Source organism: Sorex araneus, chromosome 3, assembly GCF_027595985.1.
Source record: "Sorex araneus isolate mSorAra2 chromosome 3, mSorAra2.pri, whole genome shotgun sequence".
Classification (NCBI taxonomy): domain Eukaryota; kingdom Metazoa; phylum Chordata; class Mammalia; order Eulipotyphla; family Soricidae; genus Sorex; species Sorex araneus.
The window spans coordinates 219,726,227-219,745,084 of record NC_073304.1 but is presented as its reverse complement, the minus strand read 5'-3'; the positions used below and the strand labels follow the sequence as shown (position 1 = coordinate 219,745,084).

Here is an 18,858-nt window from a genome sequence, read left to right as displayed (position 1 = left end):
AGGTGTGACCCAAAAAAGCAAAAAAAGAAATGAAAAATAGGGGCCAGAGTGATAGCACAGTGGTTAGGGTATTTGCCTTGCATGCAACTGATCCAGGTTCGATCCCTGGCATCCCATATGGTTTCCCCAAACACCACCAGGAGTAATTCCTGAGTGCAGAGCCAGGAGTAGCCCCTGAGCATGGCTGGGTGTGACCCAAAAAGCAAAAAAAGCAAAGGAAAAATAGGGCCAGAGAGATAGAACAGGGTAGATACTTGCTTAAGTATGATACTTAAGATACTTGCCTTGCATGTGGCCTACTTGATTGGATCCCTGAGCACTGCCAGGACTTAACCTCCAAGCATAGAGCCAGGAGAAAGTTGTGAACATCACTCTCAATCCCACAACCTTAAAGGAAATAATAAATGCTAAGAAAAATGGATTATGAGCACATACTGGATAGAAAAGAATAGGCAACCCTAGCTAACGTAGCGTCGTCACAGGTGTAGATCTAGAGCAGAGTGCATTTGCGGTTGTTTTTGTCTACCTGGGAACTTACCCTGCTGATTATAGTTGCTCAGAAATGTTTCTGCGTGTCTTGTCAAATTTCTGTCCTGTTAATAGCTGCGTGTGAATGATTTTGGCCTGAATGACTAGACATTGCAGGGCTAAATAAATCCCGAGGAGTCATCCCTTATTTTACCTCCACTCCTTAAGGTGAATGTAAGATGAATCTCTCTAATCTCTACTCTGTATTTGATCTTCTATTATATCTTATTCTTGCTTAGAGACGTATTGTTATTTTTCCAGGTGTGCTTTCAGGTCATCTCTGTAAAATGGCAAGCAGAGTGTAACCTTGGAATAGCCAGAAGAACCTGAGGTTGATCAGTTCCTTTTTTTTTTTTTAATTTTTTTTATTAGTTTATTTTTAATTAGAGAGTCATCGTGAGGGTACAGTTACAGATCCATACATCTTTGTGCTCATGTTTCCCCCATACAAAGTTCGATAACCCATCCCTTCACCAGTGCCCATTCTCCACCACCAGTAAACCCAACATCCCTCCCCCCCTCCCCAGTCCCATCTCCCCCCACCCCACCCTGCCACTATGGCAGGGTATTCCCTTTTGTTCTCTCTCTCTGATTAGGTGTTGTGGTTTGCAATAAAGGTGTTGAGTGGCCATTGTGTTCAGTCTCTAGTCTGTATTCAGCCCGCATCACCCTTCCCCCACATGACCTCCAACCACATTTTACTTGGTGGTCCCTTCCCTGAGTTACCCAGAATGAGAGACCAGCCTCCAAGCCATGGAGACAACCTCCTGGTACTTATTTCTACTATTCTTGGGCATTAGTCTTATAGTCTATTATTCTATATTCCACAGATGAGTGCAATCTTTCTATGTCTGTCTCTCTCTTTCTGACTCATTTCACTTAGCATGATACTTTCCATGTTGATCCACTTATATGCAAACGTCATGACCTCATTTTTTTCTAACAGCTGCATAGTATTCCATTGTATAGATGTACCAGAGTTTCTTCAACCAGTCGTCTGTTTTAGGGCACTCGGGTTTTTTCCAGATTCTGGCTATTGTAAACAGTGCTGCGGTGAACATATAAGTGCATATGTCACTTCGACTATACTTTTTGGCTTTTCTGGGATATATTCCCAGCAGTGGTATTGCTGGGTCAAATGGGAGCTCAACCTCTAGTTTTTTGAGAATCGTCCATATTGTTTTCCAAAAGGGCTGAACTAGCCGGCATTCCCACCAGCAGTGTAGAAGGGTCCCTTTCTCCCCACATCCTCTCCAACAGCGGTTGCTTTTGTTCTTTTGGATGTGTGCTAGTCTCTGTGGTGTGAGGTGGTATCTCGTGGTTCTTTTGATCTGCATCTCTCTGACGATTAGTGATGTAGAGCACTTTTTCATGTGCCTTTTGGCCATTCGTATCTCTTCCTTGGTAAAGTTTCTGTTCATTTCTTCGCCTCATTTTTTGATGGGGTTGGATGTTTTCTTCTTGTAGAGTTCAACCAGTGCTTTATATACCATTGATATTAACCCCTTATCTGATGGGTATTGTGTAAATATCCTTTCTGATCAGTTCCTTTTATAGCCACATTCTTTTTTCTTTTTTTTTAAATTTATTATTATTATTATTATTATTATTATTATTATTATTATTTGCTTTTTTGGGGTCACACACAGCAATGCACAGGGGTTTACTCCTGGCTCATGCACTCAGGAATTACTCCTGGCAGTGCTCGGGGGACCATATGGGATGCTGGGAATCGAACCCGGGTTGGCCTTGTGTAAGGCAAACGCCCTACCCGCTGTGCTGTCACTCCAGCGCCCCACATTCTTTTTTTAAAGAAAAAATTTCTGGGTCTGGCTTAACCTTGTTCAGAACGGTGCTCATAGTGTTAGTCTTTATAACTCAGAATATACACCTGTTGCGAAACTCTACTGATTCATCTTCATCTGAGGGATAACATCCAGTGGAACAGCTTGCCATGAAGGCCCTTTCAGGCCTGCGACTCCTGTCTCTCGCCCCCACCCTGAGTCACCCGTGTTTCGGTTACATTAAACTACTCACAGTTTCTGAAATGTAACCGTGTCAGGCTCTTCTTATCTGGACGTGCTCTCCTTCCCCACACCGCCATGCTCTGTCTTCTCACCATTTATCTGTCAAAACCAGCTTGGACGTCCCCCTTGTGATCATCAGCATGTGTGTTCCCTTGTAAGCACACACGGAGTGTGGCTCATGTTTCGCTTTGCTCTATACCTGGCTGCTCATTGCAAGGCCTTGCCATGTCAAGGACACTCAGTAAATGCTGAATTAAATAGAGCCACAAACATGCAAATGTAGAGACCGTACAGGCTTCTGAGATAGTCCAAGTCATGGAGAAAGAGGGTTTTTTGTTTTGTTTTGTTTTTCGTTTGCCTTTTGTCCATTTTTTAGGGGAGTTTATCATCCTCCATGCCAGTTTATGTTTGTGTTTGTCATTGTGCTCGGGAAGCGGAGGGAGCCAGCGGCCTGGAGCGCCTCCCTCCGGGGCCCTTCTTTCGAGGACTCTGGAGGAAACAGCAGTTGCACGGAGGTGGGAGCACGCTGGGGAGAAGGTGTTGGAGCTCTGTCCTCAGCTTTGTTTAATTTACTGTTTGTTGGATGATGAGCTGACTTCGAAGAGAAGATGAGTGGCCCCGGGCAGCTCTTCAGACTCGCTTCTGTTAAGCACCTTTCATTCTTTAATCTCATAATTAAAGCCTCTGAGTGTAGGGTGGAAAAATTGGAATAAGGTTGTCATTAGTGACTGGATTTCTAAGGTTTTTTTTCCCCTCCATCCCTCTTTCTTTGCATACTTAAAAAAATTATGTAAAATGGATTTATATTTATCGACAAATAAAACTTCTTCTGCAACCCCTGATGGGGTATGTGTGTGTGTGTGTGTGTGTGTGTGTGTGTGTGTATTATACACACAGCTAAAGATTTTTAAAAATATATAGAAGGAGCATCGTGTTTAATTCAATTTTTTTTAAAATTTTAATAATGTAAGGGGCAAGATGGGGAGAAAAGTGGTGGGCCTAGGGGCTGGATCGATAGCACAGCGGGTAGGGCGTTTGCCTTGCATGTGGTCGACCCGGGTTCGATTCCCAGCATCCCATATGGTCCCCTGAGCACCGCCAGGAGTAATTCCTGAGTGCAGAGCCAGGAGTGACCCCTGTGCATCGCCAGGTGTGACCCAAAAAGAAAAAAAAAGTGATGGGTCTATATTCTTTTTACTATTTTAGTTGAGAGATTATTTAGATTATTAGTACCTGTGTTGAGTTGTGAGAAGAGGTCATTTGTAACCTACCCCTTGTCTGTTTTGTTTGGGGGCCACAACGGCTGTGCTCAGAGGCTATACCCTGGTGTTGGTGGGGGTAAGGGGACACCACCATAGGCTGTGTAGGGATTTGAACCAGGGTCGTACCACAGCTGCAGCCTTTACTCTTAAGGCGCTATCTCTGAGATCCTGTGGTCATTCTCTTTAAAAAGAAAAAAAAAAGTTAGGGGCTGGTGCTTAAGTATAGCAGGCAGGGTACTTGCCTTGCACATGGCTAACTGAGGTTCGATCCCCAGCACCCCAGTTGGTTCCCTAGTCCCCACCAGGAGTGATGGTTGAGTGCAGAGCCAGAAATAAGCCCTGAGCACCAGAAACCAAACCAAACCAGAAATAAATTTTTAAAACTTATTAAATTTTTTATTTTAAATTAAATAAAATTTTAGAAAAATTTAAATTTTATATAAATTTAAAAAACATATCAAGGGAAATGATAGTATCAGACAATGAGAGACCCTTAGACTGACAATGGGGGCCTGGGGAGAGCACCGGGTGGGGAGACAGAGACTAGGAATGACAAGCTCAGTGGTCTAGGGTCCTGGGTACTTTGGTGGTGGTGAAGTGTGGTAACTGCATACATCAGATGATACCCCTTGATACTGTTGAAACCTTGTTACCTAACCTCTCTAGGTCTTGGCTATGCCTGGAAGTGCCTGGGGGGCTGCTCATGGTTCTGCTGGGGGACAGTGTGGCGTAGGGATCGAACCCAGGGCTCTTGCATACGAGCCAGGTGCTCCAGTCTATCATCTCCCCAGCCCCACACCCTATGTAGTTTTTTTTTTTTATTTAATTTTTTTTTTTTTTTTTTTTTTGCTTTTTGGGTCACACCTGGCGATGCACAGGGGTTACTCCTGGCTCTGCACTCAGGAATCACCCCTGGCCGTGCTCAGGGGACCATATGGGATGCTGGGACTTGAACCCGGGTCGGCCGCGTGCAAGGCAAACGCCCTACCCGCTGTGCTATCTCTCCAGCCCTTTTTTTTAAAAAAATTTTTTATTTTATCACCATGTGGAAAGTTACAAAGTTCTCAGGTTTATGTCTCAGTTATACCGTATTCAAACACATCCCTTCACCAGTGCCCATATTCCACCACCAAAATCCCCAGTATACCCCCTGCCCCCGCCCCACACCCCAACTGTATAACTGATGAATTTCACTTCATTTTCTCTTTACCTTGATTACGTTCCATATTTCAACACAAAACTCACTATTGTTGTGGGAGTTACACACCCAAACAAGATAGCTCTACTAAGGAAGCATTTGATAGTTAGTTTTCCAATAAAAGATTGTATGTTTTCAGGTTTTAGAAAAGGTTGCGCGGCCGCATTAGTGGCCGCGTGGCTCGGATGTGTCCCAGTCCCGAATCCCGGGGCTGTGTTAGTTGCTGCTCAATGTCGCCAGGGCTCCATCCGGAGAAGGTGTGCTGGCTGCACCTCCTCCGTTCGGCTCCCCGGTGTAGCTGGCCCCAATTTGGGTCCGGAGCATTTTCCGGGCCACGTTGCTCACCAGAATGCATGGCCGCTTCTCTGTTGAATGTGGCAAGATGGCGCCGAGGGTGGGCCGAGGGCGTGACTTCCGGCAGCCGGACCTATGTAGTTTTTAAAAACATTGTATTGTGAAAGATTTTTCATTTTGAATAAGGGTAGAAATGCATGAACTGAGGCCTGAATGGGGCCAGGAGTGTAGTTTGGTGGTAGAGCACAGGCCTTGCATGTTTTCGGCCCTGGGTTCAGTCTTTCAGTCTCTAGCACTGCATAAACGTTTCCCCTTCCTCTCCTTCCAGCACTGCTGAGTGTGACTCTGGTTCATACGGTGGCACTCAAATCTTACTTAAAAAAAAAAAGAGAAAGGAAGGAAAGGGGCCGGTTTGATCCGGGGGCCATATGGGTGCCAGGTGTTGAACCCTGGTTTGCTGCATGCAAGGCAAGCACCTAACTTGCTGGATTATTTCTCTGGCCACCATTTGTTGATTTTTGTATATTGAAATCACTCGTGTATTCTTGGACTAAAATTCTAATAATTATTTATTATCTGTAATTGTTTAATATATGCTGAATTCAGTTTTCTAGTATTTTGTTGAAAATTTTTGTGTTGCTGTCCATAAGGAATATCAGTCTGTAGTTTTCTTGTGGTGTCTGTCTGAGTGTGGTGTCAGAATATTGCTGTTGGCCTCACAAAGTGAATCAAGAAGTTGTCCTTTCCTCGTTAGTTTTGGGGAAGCGCTTGAGAAAGATTGGTGTTAGTTTTAAATAACTGGCTTTCTGGTGTAGTCTGTTGCTAATTTTCTATGTGACCGTGACTGAGTCACTTTTCCTTTTTAGGCCTCACTTCTTTCATTTAAGAGAAGTTATCTAATTGAATTAAATATTTAGACATTTCCATCAGTTTGTTGCCCTACACCGCAGGGTCTAGTTTGGTAGAGAGATGTTTGCTTTCCGTGTGCTTTCGTTTGGGGGTCACACCTGGCAGTATTCAGGGCTTAACTCTGGCTCTGCCCACAGGGCTTCTGTATCTTGACTTTCCTTCAAGTGACGGTAGGCTGTGCTGGAATGGGACGGAGTGGGCCACATACCAGACAAGCGTCTTAACCCCTGTGCTGTCTCTCCAGCCCCAAGGTGTTAGCTTGAAGCATAACAACTTGTTGCCAAAGATGAATTTCTCTCTGAAATTAATAGAATTACAGACTTGAAAGTTGAAAGGGGCTTTAAGACGTTATTTGGTTTCATCCTCTGTCTTTACTGAAGCACATTATAATCTCTCATAGCAAAAATACCCTGCAACCAGAAAGTTGAAGTAATTTACCCAGGTATATAACTAGGACTTAAGTCTGTTTGCCCCAGAACCTATAATAAACATCTGAACTTTTCTGAAATTAGCTTAATTGGATAATGATGATCTTATGTGTGTGTGTGTGTGTGTGTGTGTGTGTGTGTGTATGTGTGCGTGTGTGTGAGAGAGAGAGATTGGGGTGCACATCCTGCTGTGCTCAGGGCTTACTCCTGGAGGACTCTGGGGACCATATGGGGAGCTGGGGAGCAAACCCGAGTTGACTGTGTGTCTCATTTGCTATATTGTTTCTCTTGCCCTGAGTGATGATCTTCTGTTCTTCTTCCCTATAGGTTCTTTGCACTGACATCCCTTCGTCTTGTATTTTTACTTGCCTTCAGCTTGATGATTATTGTGTGTATAGATCAGTGGAAGAACAAAATCTGGCCTGAAATAACAGGTGAGTTTGGTAGAACATAGAAAAATCTGAATTCGAAATTGACTTTCCTGTGATTTTTTTTTTCTTTTTGGGTCATACCCGGCGATGCACAGAGGTTACTCCTGGCTCTGCACTCAGGAATTACTCCTGGCGGTGCTCAGGGGACCATATGGGATGCTGGGAATCAAACCCCGGTCTGCCGGGTCTGCCGCGTGCAAGGCAAACGACCTACCTGCTGTGCTATTGCTCTAGTCCCCATGCTCATCCTTTTGAGCTCTCTCTGATTCCTTCCCATTGTTTATTGTCTGTTGCCTTTTTTTTTTTTTGTATTTGAGCCACAACCAGCAGTGCTCACGGGTTATTCCTGGCTCAGGGATCATTCCTAGCGGATTTGGGGTACCATATGTGGTCTCAGGGATCAACCCTAGGTCAACTATGTGCAAGACACAAGCATCTAATCTGCTCTGTCTCTAGCTCTGTCCATCTTTTTCAGGAAATCTGTATCCATTACCAGAGATAATTTTAATTTTGGTTTTGGGCCACACCTGGCTATGCCCAGGAATCATTTCAGGTAACGCTCTCTGGACCATGTGGGGTGCCAAGAATTGAACTCAGACTTCTGCATGCAAAGACTGTGCTCTAGCCCTTTGAACTGTCTGTCTCCCATGTCCAGGAGTTTCATTTATTTATTTATTTTTAATTTTTGTGAAGCAAGATAGGTTTTGTTTTGTTTTATTGTAAGAGAAGTAAGCCTTTATTTCTGTCTCACAAATAAAGTTGACTTTTGGTTGCTTTTTGGTAATTAGTCCGATGAAATCCCATATCCTTCCAGCTCCTCTGACTGACTATTCTTGGCTGCAGCAAGATAGTTTTTATTGAACGAAAATGATTTAGAAAGATGTGAGGGCAGAGAAAGAAAGGATATGTGTGTTCAAGAAGGAACACGGACTTCTCAGAGTGGAAAATGCAAAGAGACATACAGACAAGCAAGAGAGATGCGTGTTCAGAGGAGAATGTCACCTGAAGAGCAAGCCTCTCTTACTTATTTTGTTTTTTCTTTTATGATGACTTAAGTAATATGATTACAATCAATTGCAAAGCAAGTGCCTTGACTCCTGTACTATCTCTTTGGCCCTTATCCACCTATCTTATGCCTGGTGAATGTGAGAAGACTTACTTATTTTTTTAATTGAATCACCATGAATACACAGGTACAAAGTTGTTCATGATTTCCAGTCCTACAATGTTCCAGCACAGTCCCTTTACCAGTGTCTCCAGTTTCCCTTCAGTCCTCCCACCTTCCTTGGTGGTGGACACCTCTCTCCCTCCCTCCCTGCTTCCCTCCATCCTCTCCTTTCTTCCCCCCTCCCCCTTTTAGGCACTGTGGTTTGCAGTACTGTTAATGAAAAGGCATCAGGCATATCACTTTATATCCTTTCATCTTTCAGCACCCAGTTCTCGTTCAGTCATCATTTCCAATTATCATTATCATAGTGGTCCCTTCTCTGTTCCAACTACACTCCCCTCCCCCTCCCCCAACCATGTTTTCTTGATCCTTGTTTCTACTGTCTTTGGGTTTTCTCATACTATGGTTTTGTTTTTTTTTAATATCTCACAAATGAATGTGATCATTCTATATCTGTCACTCTGACTCATTTCACTTGGCATAATACTCTTCATGTTCACCCATTTATAAGCAAGTTTCATGACTTCATTTTTTTCCCCCCCTAGCCGATGCATAGTATTTCTTTGTGTAGATGTACCATAGTTTCTTTATCCATTTATCTGTTCTTGGGCATTTGGGTTGTTGTAGGTTTGGGCTATTCTGAATAATACTGCAGTGAACATAGGCGTGCAGATATCTTGAAAAGACTTTTTACATCATTCATTGTAGTTAACAGGTTTCTCTTAGAGTAGGAAGGTTCCTAGGGCTGGAATAGTTAAAATCACACGCTGCAGGAGGCTGGTGCATTCTGGTGTTCCTGAGCAACCCAGACACGCATGAGGGATGGAATGGACCATTTTTCATGTGCACCTTGACTTTCAATTATAGTAATTAGAGGGGACCCTACTACTCCATTTGCATCTTCTCTCTCCCCAGAGAATAAGCAGGCATAAGCCATCATTCCTTTGTCTGCAGTTCCCTCATTTTGGCAGCATACCATGGTGTCTCTGTTTTATTGACTATTACTGTTTACTTTGCCCAGACTGATTAAAACTTGCACTGTCAAACCAATAGCCTAACCTTTCTAGTGTTTAGTTCCCTCCCGCCAACTAATGCTTGTGTTTGTTTTAATATTGTAGTGCCAAGACCTCACAGCGCATTAGACAATGAGAGGTATGTCTAGAGGTAAAACTAATGGAACCCCTTTTCGTTGCTCTGATTGATTCATTGTGTGTGTGTGTGGGGGGGGGTTGGGTGTTCAGGATATACCCCAGAGCTCAGGGCTTACTCCTGGCTCTGCCCTGAGGAATCACTACTGGTGTTGTTCGGGGACCATATGGGTAGGGTACTGGGAATCGAATTCAGGTTGGCTGTATGCAAGGCAAACGCTCTACCCATTGTAGTTTATTGTCACTCCAGACCTTTTTCATTCTCTTATTGCAATATTTTGGTAACATGTTGTCAACACCACATTCTGAAGTATAAACTAAGAACCAAATAAATGGATACAGGCATTATTTTACCAAACATTTTAACATCGAGGCAGCAGTAAGTTGAGTTGGCTAATGTCCTCTAAGAGTTACAGGACTGTTTGCTGAAAAAGATAATTTCCTATGCCTCCTAACCTGACATGCCAGGTATTAGTCACATTTTTCAGCCCAGTGTGAAAACTTAGAGGCAGCTAACTTCACTCAGCATTCACCGTGCCATTGAATGTTTTCTGTGATCTCTGGTCATTTAAAGTTCCTGATCAGAAAACACATTGAATCCTCGTGTCCGCAAGCTAAAGATTTCTCGCGTGTCTTTCTGCTCTTGGTTTCACCTGTCAGCTTATTCACTCCTGTTTGATGGGAAGAATTTCCCTGCCTTATTTTCTGAGGGCCATCCTCACCGTTGTGTTCCACCCCCCAGCCCCCCCCCAGCCCCCATTGCAGTGGTGTTCAGCTCGTGTTTTCCTTTTATCCCTGGATTGTGGTCACAGTGGAGTGTAGTAGTTTGCAGGGAAGGGGTTTCTAAGTACAGAGGCCTTGGAGCTGGCGACAGGCTTACACATGTGCATCGGGCTTGCTCAGAGGGTGGAGTTGTCAGAACAAGTTTGCCATCCTATTCTCTGAATTCATGTTTCAACCTGGTGAGCCAAGAAGAAAGTCAGGCTTTGCCTGCAAAGCACCCAGGACCAGCCACACCCCAGTCCCTTCTTAAACCCTGAAACATGTCTGTCTGGAGTGAGATGGGGGTGGGGGCGGGGGTATACCCTTGACCCCCTCCCTCTACAACTGCCTCTTCTCTTTTCCCTAGCTGGGGTTTTGTGCACCCTCGGCTGCTCAGTGTGCCTGAGCTCTGCCGCCACATAGCTGAAGTCTGGGTCAGTGGGACCACTTTCATGCGGAATCTTTTGCTTTTCAAAAAGCAAAATCCAGGCAAGGTAAGACTCCTCCCTTCTTCACTTTAATTTCTGGCCTTTCAGTTCAGTGCATGCTAAACGGAAACAGCCCTTTCACTACATACCCTCCTTCAAAAGGAAAGTGTCGGAAGGGCTTCTCATCAGCACAGGCTTGATGGCACATCCCTCGGGGTGGTGGCCGCCTAGATTAGGCCATCTCACTGCAAGGAAGAAAGTTGCTTTTGTTAAACATGCAGTTTATTGTGTTTTAAAAATTAAAATATTTTGCTTTAAAATAAAACAGAACGGAACAAAAAAAACCTACCTCCGCTTGCTTCCAGAGAGAATTTCTGTCCAAGTCCTATTCATAGCAATTTCCTGGCTGAGAGGTATCACCCTAATGGGGTTAGCCACATGAAAGGGGTTTAAATGGGAGTGGACATCTTTCGTATCCTTCCAAATCGAATCACCATTTGGATGTGAATGTCACAAGCTCTATTTGTCATTTTGACATGTCCATGTGCTTTTCTCATAGATCTTAAAGAATTACTTAATTCTTAATATCTCCACATTAACCACCCCCCCATTTCTACCCCAGTCTTCTTCCATGTGCTAGAAACTTAATAATGTTTCCCGACTCCCCCAGTTCTGCTTGCTCAGCTGTGGGATCCTGACCTTTTTGGCTGTCTTGGGCAGCTATGTCCCTGGGCTCCTGCTGTCCTACTTAATGCGTAAGTATTAATGCTGATGCCCTATCCCCAACCTCCCTACAGCTCCCCTCCCCCATAGCTTTTTCTTCTCACCACCCTCCCGCCACACCCAGCTCTGGGTTTAAGGAGATTGAGATTTTGTGTTCCCAAGAAATAGCCTTGTAATGTTTTCTTTTCTTTCTGTTTAATTTTTTTTCCTGTGAGGAGGGGGTTTCCTCTGAAGCAATGCTTGGGTCCCCAGGGACCACTCCTGGCAGTATTCATCCCAGCTGTGTGTGTCTGACAGTTCAGTGTTCTGGCCCAAGGACACAGTGATGCTAGGGGTCACTACAGCCATCCCGGAGATGCCGGAGGGGCAGGTGTCGGGGGTCCTGTAGTGATAAGGATCTAACTCAGGGCCTGGAATATGCCAGGCGTGTTCTCTAGCCCTTTGAAATATTTGCCTGGCCCCATTTTCTGTTTTCTTTCTTTCTTCTTTTTAAAGAGACCATGTGCTGTGTTGCCCAGGGACCACTATAGCTCTGGGTATTTGGTGCTCAGGGCCATCATGTGGTGCCAGGAATAGACCTTTCCTACCACATGTTCTGTCTCTTCAACCCTTTTTAGATTTTTGTTGTTGTTGTTTTGGGGCCACACCCAGTGATGCTCAGGGGTTGCACCTCCCCGGTGATGCACTCAGGAATTCCTCCTGGTGATGCTTGGGGGACCATATGGGATACCAGGGATTGAATCTGGGTGGGCCGTGTGCAAGGCATATGCTCTGCCTGGTGTACTAGCTCTCTGCCCCCTTATTATGACATGCTTAGCGTATAAAAATAGCTTCCTTACCTACTGGCTTCCCAGATAAAGAGTCAGTTTTAGAAATCAATGAAAATCTGCCAATAGAACAGTAGAGTAAAGCAGTGATTTCATCAGTCAGACTGTGGGTCACTGCCAGTGCACTGGCGTATGAATGTCAAACGATCACTGGTGTACAGGACTGTGTTCCTTTTTAAGGAGGGAAGTTTTAGCATCAGCATATTGTATCGGTGGAAATGAATGTTGGCATCTTCTTCTAGGAGATTGTTTTCCTTGGAGGGAGCATTTCCTCCCTCCCCCACATGGAGCACATTTTTGCATTGGCACAAGCTCAGCTTGCTCGGAGCAGAAGAACAGAGTAGTTATGACTATGTGCTGCACTCCAGAAGCTCCCTGATTTGGTTCTGTAGTGTCTGAAGCATCACTGCCTTTCGGCCTTGTCTCTGACCCAGTGCTACCTATATGCAAACGGCTGCCTCACTTGGTTCTGTCCTGGGTCTGTCAGCAGCACCCATCTGTGCACAGACTGTAGGTGGCTGCAAAGGTACAAGCCTCCCAAACCTGGGCCCCTGGGCCCCCACCCCCCCACCCCCGACCTCGTGTGGTAAGGGAGACCCAACCTGCAAAATTAGGCAGAACTGTCCCACACTAAGGGTTCAGGTCCTCAGGACCTAATTGCGGTGACCATTAGGACCGTTTCATGTGACCCCGTAGCCATTTTGCCCTTTTCCCATTTCTTACCTCAGTTGTCCTTGTCATGATGTGGCCTCTCACTGTGTACCACCGGCTGTGGGATCGAGCATATGTCCGGCTGAAGCCAGTTCTCCAGCGGCTGGACTTCAGCGTGCGCGGCTACATGATGGCCAAGCAGAGAGAGAGACAATGTAAGTGCCGGGAGGAGGCCGCCTCAGCAGTTTGGGGAAGTGAAGTTTGCATCTGACGTGGCGGGTAGATCCTCAAAACTGTGGAGAGGTTTGGTGGGCTGGGTGTGGTGTGGGGCGAGGGTAGGTCAAAGAAAAAACACTCTGTTCCAGGGAAATCTATGCAGGGAAAAAATGATTGTCCCCACCTAGAATTCCAGGCACCCTCATTTTAAACAAGTCTCAGGAAGGTCCTCCCGAGTTGAATGAAAGTGAAGAGAGGGCGGTGTCATTCTGCTTCTGCTGCTTTGTTAGCACTCCCCTGTGCGCGGCACCACGCCTGTCAGCAGTGTCACCGTGGGTGCCATTGCCCTCCTTTTTCATTGAGGAGACAGAATCTCCGGGTTGGAAATAGGAGCAGGTCTTTGCCCCTCCTGGGTCAAAAGGGGGCTTCAGAACTGCTGCCCCGGGAGTGTGCCCAGCACGTCATCATCACACGCCAAAGTGCCCTTCCTGGCCCGTGCGTGTAATTCCAGCTTGCAGAAGCTGGATTTGACTCAACTGCACGTTCCTCTGTCGCCTCCTCCTGGTGTGACCGGTGCCACTTTCCACCTTGACACTGCTCTGGCCCTGATTAGCAAGGTCGAGCCTGATAGTTGGTTGTGTGATTCGGAGGGGAGGCTGTTGGCAGAAAGCCTTTCATTCTGCTCCTCCGCGCCTGATGGCTAACTCCGGCTACCCTATGTAGGCCCAAGGCCAATTCCAGTGGCTTCTTTTCTCCTGTGCATAAAGACTTTCTGCTTCCTCCGTACAGCACGCCGCAGAGCTCTACACCCTGAACGCGCCGTGGATGGTCACAGTGACAGCGAGGAGGAGCTGGCTGCCTTCTGCCCGCAGGTATCGCTCTCTCCGCCATCTGCCCCACACGCTGCGGCAGTTCCAGGCTCTCTGTGTGTCTCCAGCCCTCCCTGCTGCCCCGCAGCGGTGGGGAGAGAAGTTAGTGTTCCCTGACTTCTTAGGTCAGCACAGCCTGGTCATGGTCCTTCCTGTTGCCATCACGGCAGAACTTCTGCAATTATTCGTTTTGGGGCCATGCCCAGTGATGCTTGGGAGGCAGTCTGGCCTGTGCTGAGAGGACCAGGTGGTGCTGGGGATTGAGCCTGTTTGTGTTCCAGCCCCTAACATGCCCCCCTTTTTTTTTTATCCCCACCTCATAGTAATCGGGCTGGAGTGATAGTGCAGCGGGTAGGGTGTTTGCCTTGCACGTGGCCGACCTGGGTTCGATTCCTTCGCTCCTCTCGGAGAGCCTGGCAAGCTACCCATGGAGTATTTGATATGCCAAAAACAGTAACAACGAGTCTCACAATGGAGATGTTACTGGTGCCTGCTCGAGCAAATCGATGAGCAACAGGATGACAGTGACAGTGACCCCATTATTCAAAACTTCTGACTCTATATTCAGGGATTGAATTAGGGTTGGCCTTAACCCCCTGTGCATCTCTTCAGCCCAAGTCCTTTGAGCCACCTGCCCAGCCTGCCTTTCTCCTAAACTGCCCCACCCCTTGGGTTGGTACTGTGTGTGTCTCCTGATCACCTGTGAAAAGTCTTTCCTGGATCAGGGCTGGAGTGATAGCACAGCGGGTAGGGCATTTGCCTTGTACGCGGCTGACCTAGGTTCGATTCCCAGCATCCCATATGGTCCCCTGAGCACCGCCAGGGGTAATTCCTGAGTGCAGAGCCAGGAGTAACCCCTGTGCATCGCCAGGTGTGACCCAAAAACCAAAAAAAAAAAAAGTTCAATCTTAAGAGTTAACCATGGGGCCAGAGTGACAGTGCAGCAAATAGGGCATTTACCTGGCATTTGGCTGACTGGGTTTAATCTCTTGCACTTACATGGTACCTCATGCCCACCAGGAGTAATTACTGAGCACCACCAGGTGTGCTCCCCTCCCCCACCTCCCAATAAAGAGTTAACCATGTTTTCCTGGAGGAGCGGGGAAAAGGGTTAAGATTCTGATGTGAGGGGCTGGAGGGATAGTACAGTGGGTAGGGCATTTGCCTTGCACGTGGCCGACCCGGGTTCGATTCCCAGCATCCCATATGGCCCCCCAAGCACCGCCAGGGGTGATTCCTGAGTGCAGAGCCAGGAGTCAGCCCTGAGCATCGCCGGGTGTGACCCAAAAAGCCAAAAAAAAAAAAAAAAAGATTTTGATTTGAGTCCCACTGGCCAGGCGCAGGCTCGCCTTTGGACCAGCTCCTTTACGAAGCTGTCGTGGGGAACCGCACTCAGTTGCTAACGGCGGGCGGCATCACTCAGGCTTGTCGGTCTTCTCTTTCCTAAGCTGGATGATTCTACTGTTGCCAGAGAGTTGGCCATCACCGACTCTGAGCACTCAGATGCTGAGGCCTCCTGTACAGACAACGGCACGTTCAACCTTTCCAGGGGCCAGACCCCTCTCACGGAAGGCTCGGAAGGTGAGGGTGACCGTGTGCCAGCGTTGACAGTGGCCGCGATGGCTGCCTCTCCGCTTCCCAGGCCACAGGCCAGAGCGGCTGCCCCTTTCTCCTGCCGCCTTGTTTTCTGAGCTGCGGCAGGTGGCAGAGCAGCAGTGGGGGCGGCTGTGGGGTGGTGCTCCTGCTTTCCTGTAGCGGTCAGTCCCATGGTCGCTCCACGGAGAAGCCTCTGGCCAGTAGGCAGCTCGGCGTTCTGTCATTGGAGGGGAAACGCTGAGCAGGAGCGTGGCCTTCACGGGCACCCTGAGAAGTCCTGGGCTGGGCAGTCAGGCTTCAGGGACCTGCCTTGCGGGGCTGGGGCCGTGGAGCTCCGGTTGGTGCCATGTCACAGACACCCCTCTGTTCTTCCAGACCTCGACGGCCACAGTGATGCCGAGGAGTCCTTCGCCAGAGACCTTCCAGACTTCCCTTCCATTAATGTGGACCCAGCGGGGCTGGATGATGAGGACGACACCAGCATCGGGATGCCCAGCTCCTTGTTCCGGTCCCCTCTGGGGGCCGAGGAGCCGCAGGCGCCCGCTGCCAGCCACGATGAGGCTGCACTGCCACAGCTGCTGCTGTCCGCCCTGCCTGCAGGATCCAACCTCACCAGCAATCTTGCCAGCCTGGTCTCGCAGGGCATGATCCAGCTGGCCCTGTCGGGGGCCTCTCAGCCAGGGCCTTCGGGCCCGCCCCCCCGGAGAGCGACAAGAGGCTACCTCCGGGCTCCCAGCTCGGACCTGGACACTGATGCTGAAGGGGACGATTTTGAACTTCTGGACCAGTCGGAGCTAAATCAGCTGGACCCTTCCAGTTCCAGGAGCCACTGAGGCAGAGACTCGCCTTGTGGGGGGAGGGTCACTGAGGCTTGGGCTTGTTTTCCTCCCCATCCCGTATCCGGAAGGGCAGGGGGAGAGTCCGGGCCTGTTCCCTGAATTACACTTGCGTGCTGGGTGGCCTGGCTGGTGTTCCGAGGCCTGGGGAGAGAGCACACTCCCTCCCCCGCGGCAGCAGAATCCCCACTGCTGAGCTCAGGCTCCGGGTGAGAGCGTGAGTCCCCAGGGAGGCTTCTCTCCACCGGGAAGGTACTTGTGGGGAACAGAGTGTCAGGGGTAGTGGTCCCCCTGGAGGGGAGCCGCTCTTCGCTTTTGGGTATGGGTGCTCGGGGTTCTCAGTGATAGATCCCTTTCCTTCCTTCCTCCTGCGGTCACCTCCCTAGCGCTGCAGAAGGGTGGCGGCTGAACGAGTTTCATGTCTTCCTCCTCTTCTGCCCGGCCATGATTGGATTGTTCTCGTTTCCTAGGCGAGCCTGGCCTTTGGTTCTATACAGCAGGCCTGCACTATCTGTCTCGGCTCTTCTGCATTTCTGGAGGCCTAACCCAGTGCTCCAGAAGGATGCCGAATTTAAGAAATGTGAACACGATGCAGAGTGGGCCTCGGGGTGAGCCGGCAGGAGGGCGGGTGCCGGAATCTATGGGGCTGCTTGGTTATCTTTGGTGCTGCTAACCCCCTGGCTCCACTTGACCGTCAGCCTGAGCAATGAGCAAAGCAATACCACACCCATTCCTGTGTTCCTGTTTCTCCGTGCTCCTCTGGGGAAGCAATAATCCTGTGGGGGGAATGTCAGAAGTAGCACTTTACAAATAGCTCAGTGGCATTCATCCCAGGAGCCACGGCTCTTCCTTGCACCAGCTTTTCTTACTCCCTGTTCAGCAACCCTAATGCTTTTTCTTTTCATCGACGGCCCCACCCCCCACCCCCCCACAGCTTGGCAGGGCCTTCTTACAGATGAGCCCAGTTGCAAGAAAATGTCTAGAATCAGCAAACCCCTCTAAGGAGTAACTTCTACTGCCCCTTGTAGAATCATGTGAGACAAGACCAAAAATGGTAGCCCTAAGCCATGCCAGGCTCTTTCCTAGTCAGGGCTCCAGCTGAGCGCTCTGTCCTCTTTTCTCTGCATCAACCCTTTGCTGATCCTCAGGGACCATTCCCCCAACATCCCAGACCCGGGTGAGGGATGTCAGAGGCCGTTTTCACGTGCTGCTGGGGGAGTGTGTGAACATGTTTGCTCTGGGTTGATGGGCCCGGTAAAGGCCAGGGAAGGAAAACAGTTGACAGTGGGGAAGGAAGACAGGCTCGGTGCCTAATGGTGAAGGTCAAATGTAACGGCGTCTCCCCACTGGCTGGTTTCCCCAGCTCTGGACAGGTGAACTCTGATGTGGAAGGGTGTGGGAAAGGAGTGGGGGTTGTGTGTTTGCATGAGTGTGTGTGTAGCTTCAGGCCTTGGGAGTTGGCAAGCGGGAGGGACGGAAGGAGAGCAGAATTTTTGGAAGGGGTTTCTTGTACCTGGGGGATCCTGCTCTGAATCTCCTTAGTCCTCCACTGTGAATTGGGGTGAGGGTGGGGGGGAGGGTGCTGAGGAATAAATCTTGTATGACAGTAATCTTGTAAGAGACCAGTGTTGGATAGTGTTGTATCCTCTGCTCTGTTAATAGGTGACAGTTGGATTGACCAGAATGGGTGCCCTCCCCAGAACCCAGGCACATGAGTGCAAGTGCCACTCCTGGCTGGCACCAGACCTGCTCTGTCATTTCGAATTTTTTGTTTTAGAGCCACACCAGGCAGTCCTCAGGGATCACACCTGGCAGGTTCAGGGACCATATGAGGTTGCCAGGTTTTGTTGTGTGTTTTTTTTTGGGGGTCATACCCAGCGATGCATAGGGGTTACTCCTGGCTCTGCACTCAGGAATTACTCCTGGCGGTGCTCAGGGGACCATATGGGATGCTGGGAATCGAACCCAGGTGGGCCGTGTGCAAGGCAAACGCCCTACCCGCTGTGCTATCGCTCCAGCTCCAAGGTTGCCAGGTTTTGAACCCAGGTCGGCTGTGTGCAAGGCAAATGCCCTACCCACTGTACTCTCTTTGGCCCTTCATTTTCTTTTTTTTTTTTTTTTTCTTTTTGCGGAGGTGGGGGCGGTGTGTAGCCATACCCAGCTGTGCTCGGTTTACTCCTAGTTTTGCTCTCAGGACTCACTCCTGGAGGGCTCAGGAAGACCATGAAACACCAGGGGTCAAACCCAGGTCGACCGCGTGCAAAGCCAATGTCCTATTTGCTGTACTATCGCTCTGCGCCCCGCCCCCCCCAAGTTCCCCCAGCGAGTGACAAACACATTTCAAAGGCTAGGGACGTTTTTTCTGGTAGCAGGAACCTTTAAAAGCCACCATGCTGTTGGCCTGGCCCGTCTGAGCCGCGGGGACATCTGTTCCTTGGCCTTCAGCTGACCTCAGAAACTAGAATTGCTTATTTCAGGCTTTGTCCAACTGGCCACTGCGGGCAGCAGAGGCACCTGTCAGGTGTTGCCAGGACACCGAGTGGGCCTCGCCTTCCCC

At 48.5% G+C, this 18,858-nt stretch overlaps 1 protein-coding gene across 1 annotated transcript in view; it reads left to right on the top strand.

Moving 5' to 3' along the window:
- The window catches only part of RETREG3 (reticulophagy regulator family member 3), a 29,733-nt gene extending 11,874 nt beyond the window's left edge, over window positions 1-17,859 (top strand). The window contains exons 2-9 of the mRNA XM_055133347.1: window positions 6,974-7,080; window positions 9,364-9,397; window positions 10,523-10,649; window positions 11,254-11,338; window positions 12,862-12,999; window positions 13,790-13,872; window positions 15,318-15,450; window positions 15,841-17,859. Of these exons, the coding sequence (XP_054989322.1) occupies window positions 6,974-7,080; window positions 9,364-9,397; window positions 10,523-10,649; window positions 11,254-11,338; window positions 12,862-12,999; window positions 13,790-13,872; window positions 15,318-15,450; window positions 15,841-16,298 (1,165 nt within the window). The 3' untranslated portion in view covers window positions 16,299-17,859. The remainder of the gene's footprint in view (window positions 1-6,973; window positions 7,081-9,363; window positions 9,398-10,522; window positions 10,650-11,253; window positions 11,339-12,861; window positions 13,000-13,789; window positions 13,873-15,317; window positions 15,451-15,840) is intronic.
- Window positions 17,860-18,858: the final 999 nt, after the last annotated feature.